The sequence below is a fragment of the Cimex lectularius genome, unplaced genomic scaffold, assembly GCF_000648675.2.
Source record: "Cimex lectularius strain Harlan isolate CLEC.00 unplaced genomic scaffold, Clec_2.1 scaffold8, whole genome shotgun sequence".
Lineage (NCBI taxonomy): Eukaryota > Metazoa > Arthropoda > Insecta > Hemiptera > Cimicidae > Cimex > Cimex lectularius.
The window spans coordinates 1,542,577-1,548,379 of record NW_019392656.1 but is presented as its reverse complement, the minus strand read 5'-3'; the positions used below and the strand labels follow the sequence as shown (position 1 = coordinate 1,548,379).

General features: G+C 38.6%; 2 protein-coding genes across 2 annotated transcripts; both read right to left on the bottom strand.

The window, feature by feature from the left end:
• Window positions 1–789: 789 nt before the first annotated feature.
• On the bottom strand, window positions 790–1,933 carry LOC112126180. The gene has a single exon (XM_024224750.1). The coding sequence runs from the start codon at window positions 1,877–1,879 to the stop codon at window positions 869–871; it is 1,011 nt and encodes a 336-aa protein (XP_024080518.1). The 5' UTR covers window positions 1,880–1,933; the 3' UTR covers window positions 790–868.
• Window positions 1,934–2,931: 998 nt separating this feature from the next.
• Window positions 2,932–3,909, bottom strand: LOC112126178 (granzyme K-like). The gene has a single exon (XM_024224746.1). It carries the CDS (start codon window positions 3,907–3,909, stop codon window positions 2,932–2,934), a length of 978 nt encoding a protein of 325 aa, XP_024080514.1.
• Window positions 3,910–5,803: the final 1,894 nt, after the last annotated feature.

Genomic DNA, 5,803 nt, shown 5'->3' with positions numbered 1-5,803 from the left:
CTTAGATCCAAAACAGCGATAAATTTGTCAAAAATTGGTGGTGCCTGCAATTCTTTCTTAATAACGTCAAAAGTACTAGAAGAGGAAGCAAAAATGGAGGAAATGTAGAAATTTGGTCTCGAGTTATTTAAAATCTCGAAAGGTGGTCAGCGTGCACAAAAATAAAACTTCTAATGAATGTAGTTGACTTTGTCGACGGTTACCATCCCTACTCGGTAAATTGCCTGTAATTTATTGTAAATTCCACAAAAAGCTGGAATGGCCAAGAAGAGATGGGCTGAACTATGTACACGCGTGTGCATATTCGACCTTATATAAATCAACAATGATTAGTCAGTATAATTGTGATCATTCTTATATACAGAAATTTATCAAATAATTTTCAAACCGTTGATTTGTGATTTTAAAATTTTAAGTGGCTTTCGTATTATTTTAATAGAGGTTTCTTCTATTTATTTGGCAGAAGGCAGCTTTTCGAAGGTGTTTCTTGAGAAACGGACTGATTTTTAAAAATTAATTTTTTTTTTTTAGATGTCATTTCACGAACTTTGGAGCTGTCCAAACCTTGCAAATCATATGTTTACATTTTACAGGTTTAATTATCTCTCATGTTAATGGTTGGACAAGAATTTTGTTTAAAAAAAGATTTTTTTTAAATTCATTCAAATGTTTGTTATTCCAGAAGGAAATAATGTAGTATGCTTTGTAGTGTGATAGTTGAAATGACTGAATTATTGGGATTCTTATGAGTTTTGACTTTAGTAAAACCAATGTACATGCACCAAAATGTATGGCATGGAAAATATACTGAATTTATTAGAATCAGTAAAGTTTTTAGTAGGTTTTTTTGTAGTTTTCCTGCTTGCGTTTATACTCGAAATTGCAACGAGAGAAAGACTGTTAGAAAAGGAAACAAAAAATGACTGATTTTGGGGAAAGAGGTGTGATCCGATAGATAGGTACGTATAGTCTCGACGTCAATTTTAAAAAACAAGCTAAATTGATAAAAACCGCATTCGAATGTCACTTCCCCAACTGCGAAAAATCGTCCGCCACATATCAACGGCGATCCATTGTCGCCGAAGCACAGAGGTCCTTTGGCCCCTCCGGAGGAAGCGATGCAAAATGCTTTACTTTTGTCCAAATCGAACGCGCAACCGCCCCTATTCACGCTACACAGTCTGGCTCTACAATCCGACTTATTAACGAATTGAACTGCCTTGTGTTTTAGGTCTGCTGTGATATCGTCCACGTCGAATACTCCATCTTCTTTTTTAGTGGCACTCGCACCCCAGCCGTACACGTAACAGTATTCTTTCCCGCCTTCCTGAAAATCCGTTTTATACATAAAAGTAGCAAGGTCCGCGTCTAATTTCCATTGAGTAGTAGGGAAATTTTTAATCGTCTCCAAATTATTTTCGATAAAGTTGAACGGCTTCTGGACTGTGATGTAGCCTATGTCATGCTCCCAGAGTTCCGAACCGAGGTCGTACCGACATCTGGCGTCCGCCTCCATTCGAACGGCGATTCTCGTGTTTGCATCATTGAGATTCCAATTGCTTTTGGACCCGGCGATGACGATGTACCCTTTGGGTAAAGCGGGTTCCAACCCCGAAGCACTGTCATCGCTGTGCGCCACGCAGCTGCAGGAGGTGACCACGAGTCTCAAATAGACGAGCGTCCCTCCGCATACATGTGCCCGATCCCACCGTCTTTGCACACTGACCATATATGGTACTACTTCATTTACTACTTCCCCTTTGAGTATTCTTTTCTTCCTTACTAAATTCCGAACAGTACGTTTTCCACCGTCGAGCGTCTTCGCCTCCCGGCCGAGCACAACTGTGCACAAGAATAAAACGTAAACAAACAATTTCATCGTCCACAAATAGAAATTTTACCAAATGAACTTAAATTTATTTTTGCAAATAGTTATATATCCATATGTTAATTTATACATAGTATATGTCGTTAATAACCTGTACATACAAAGTGAATATTCGTATGTTTGTTAATCGTAAAAACGAAAACTACTGAACCGATTCCGATGAAACTTTCAAACCTGGTTTGCATTAGTGCTGGGTGAATTTAGAGATTATAAAATGGGCATATAAGAAATAAAGGCCATCAGGATTTACAAAAAAGAGAAAAAACATTTTTTATCATCCCCCTGGCAACGCCGGGTTTTAAAGCTAGTAATACATAAAATCGAATAACCTGGATAAAGTTATCGCTATCTACTCCTCTCCTCTGACAAAGAGGGTACAAAGTACCAAAATTCCAAGTACAAAAACATCATTTCTTTACTTGATTTGCACGCTCAATTTGATCTGAAAAGTTGATACAAAAATGATGACACATCAGATAAACACCAGAACTATTAAAGGGTTCTAATAAGCAAGAACAATTTCTCGGCTACAGAGACAGGAGCAGAACTCCACATTTTACATCTGAAAATAAAGTTGGAGGTATAAAGCAAGCAATTCTCTCACTGTACACAGACAATCCAAATATCACAGTAGGAGATTTGAAATTAATAAAGAATAACAGGGAGAAAAAATAAGATCAGAATGTAAACTTGTTTGGTTGACTGGGCACTGCAGACCCGGTGAACATTTGAAAAAGCCTGACCTTTATGAATACAAGATGTGAAGATTCAGCAAATAGACAAAAAGAACTCATATTTGCTAACTGAACAGCTACATCCTTCCGGAAATGATTTAAAACCTACACAACTTCTGTTCCAGGTGAGACAATAAATAATTCATTCTATTGTACAAAAAATATACAAATATATTCTTTTATTGCAATGTTGTCTCGTTAATTGTCGTTAATTCATATAAGAACATTTCAGGGTGCAATGGGCTTGTACTAACTCAATACATACCGATTAGATGAATTTCTGTATTTAACTGTTTTGGAAACTAGATATTACACCGGCATTATTGTCAAGACTGACATAATAAAGAACAGCGGATAATTGATTTTTGGGAAAGAGGTGCCTGATAAAATGTAGTGCTTTATACTTTCTATATCGAGCTTAAAAAACAAGCTAACTTTCACAGCGCCACATTCGTGAACGACCTCTCCGACACCGTAAAATTTCTCTTTACATATTAAAGGTGCGCCGCTGTCGCCGTCGCACAACGGACCGACACCATCACCAGAAGCAGCCACGCAAAAGCATTTATTTTTGTAAAAATTATATCGGCAAATTCCCTTTCCTATGGTACACAGTCGAACTTGACACGTTGGCAGAGTGATGAATTGCACTGCTTTATGATTTAGTGGATCGGGAAAAGTGGTCACGTCGAAGACACCGTCGGTGGTCTTGGTCGCAGTACCGCCCCAGCCGTACACCATGCAGAATTCCGAGCCTCCAGACTGCAACGCCTTAGTCGACATCAAAACCAAAAGTTCATCGTCCAAATCCTTTTGCGTGTTGTGTAATTTTTTAATGGTGCCCAACTTGTTTTCTATATAGCGGAAGGCCTTGAGGACGGTTATGTAACCTAAGTTGTATTCCCACATCGCGGCATCACTGTTGTACCTACATCTGTAATCAGCCTCCATCCGCGACACGTTTCTCGTGTTCTGGTTATCAAGAGTAAAGCTATTCTTTGAACCGGCGATGACGATATGACCTTCCGGAAGGGCGGTCGTGATTCCCGAAGAGCTGTCGTCGCTGTGCGCCACGCAGTGGCATGTGGTGACCAAGTGTCTTAAAGTGACGAGGGTGCCAACGCATAAATGGGCTCGATCCGCTCTTCTTTGCACACTGGCCACAAAAATCCCAACATTATCATTTACCACTTCCCCTCCTAATATCCTTTTCTTCCTCACCAAATTCTCGGGATGTTCATTTTCGCCGTCCAATGCCTCTACCTCACTACCGCCGCCAACATACATGCATAAAGACAAATAAACAAAAAATTTCGTTGTGTTCATCCTGATGTGTATACAAACAATTTTTAACAATTACTGTCCAAACAATGTACAAAATTAAAACAAAATTGTAATTACATATGTTAACATGTTCATTTAACACCAAATATTGTTGAAAAAATAATTATTTCATAGTTTGGTGGTGTTTAAGCGAGTATTATATTATATCAGGATTATACGATTATACAAATAAATTTATGATTTATTTATTAATTAATTAACGTATTGCGTGCTAATTTTAAACTGCAATTTTTAGCTAAGGAAATGTTATATTTGTTTGGAGACTTGGAACAGTAATTTTAAAAAATGTTTTTTCGATTTGTCTTCACGAAACGGCTTTTTTTATTTGAGTTTTACAGAACGTACAATTATAAAAACGTATATCCGATTCGTAACCTTATATAGCAAGATAGCACATGCAAAGAACTATATGCGAAATTAATGCCTAGGAAAAAAAATGGGGAAAAAAGAAGAAAACTCAACTTCTTGTAAGATCTGGGTTAATTGCTTAGTAAATAAATTATCATACACCCGATGTAAACATGGAAACTGGTCTCATTCACTCCCCCAGAGTACTCGCTATAACACGGGGCGAAGTCGAACCCACTCATTCTCGCTAATAACTTAAATTTACTCTCCAGACGTCCCACACTCTTTCCAGAGTACTCGCTATTTCACGGGGCGAGGTCGAACTCACTCCATTCTCGTTTATAACTTACTTTTTGGAGAATGTAGTTAGTAACCTATTCAGAAAATACAGAGTGCAAGCGTTATTTTGGCTTAATGAAATGGAAAACTTCTCAATGAAGGCGAATAAATAGTAAAACCCTTTCCTCACTAGGTAATTATTAACAGAAAGGTCACAAAACTATTAGTTTTACTCTCGTTCTCCTGTGATTTGAGAGAGGCCATTTTCAATGAAATCCTTTTTCTTATTTTACTCGCATTATAGCTTAAAGTTTTTTTTGTCTGTTACTTTTATTTCTTGTTATAGTTAAATGAACAGTTATTTATGTTTTCTCAGTTTTGTTGTGTTAAAGTTCAAATAACATCGGCATCATTGCAACGATCATTAGAAGAAGGAGTAATAATTTTTGGGAGGTTTTCCCATCAGAAGAACCTGTCAGAATGTAATGCCTTAAACTTTCGACGTCGACTGTAAAAAATAAGCTACCTTTCACACTGCCACACTCAAACAACGGCTCGCCAATTGCATAAATTCGATTGTAACACAACAATGGAGAGCCGTTGTCGGCGTGGCACAAAGGTCCGTCTTGTCCTCCAGTAGAAACGGCGCAAAAGCAGCGATTTTTGTCTAAATCGAAGGCGCACATGGCTTCACTTATGCCGCATAGCCTTGTTTTACAATTGATCCGATCGATGAACTGCACTGCCTTGTGTTTTAGTTCTGCCACGTAATCTTCCGTATCGAATACTTCGTTTTCTCTCTTGAAAGAACCCGCGCCCCAGCCGAACACGTAGCAGTATTCTTTGCCCCCTTCCTGAAATTCCGTATTATTCATCATAACAGCAAGATCGTGGTCTAGTTCTTCTTGTGTATCGTGTAAATTTCTAATAATTCCCAACTTGTTGTCCATATAGGTGTATGGGTCGGTAACGGTGATGTATCCTATATCGTATTCCCACATTTCAGCTTCGATATTGTATCGACACCTGTAGTCGGCATCGAACCGAGAAACGTTCCGGGTGTGTGCGGCCTCCAGATTGAAATTGTTCTTCGAACCGGCGATGACGATATGACCTTCCGGAAGGGCGGACGTGATTCCCGAAGCGCTGTCGTCGCTGTGCGCTACGCAGCTGCATGAAGTGATCATACTTCTTAATGTGATGAGGCTCC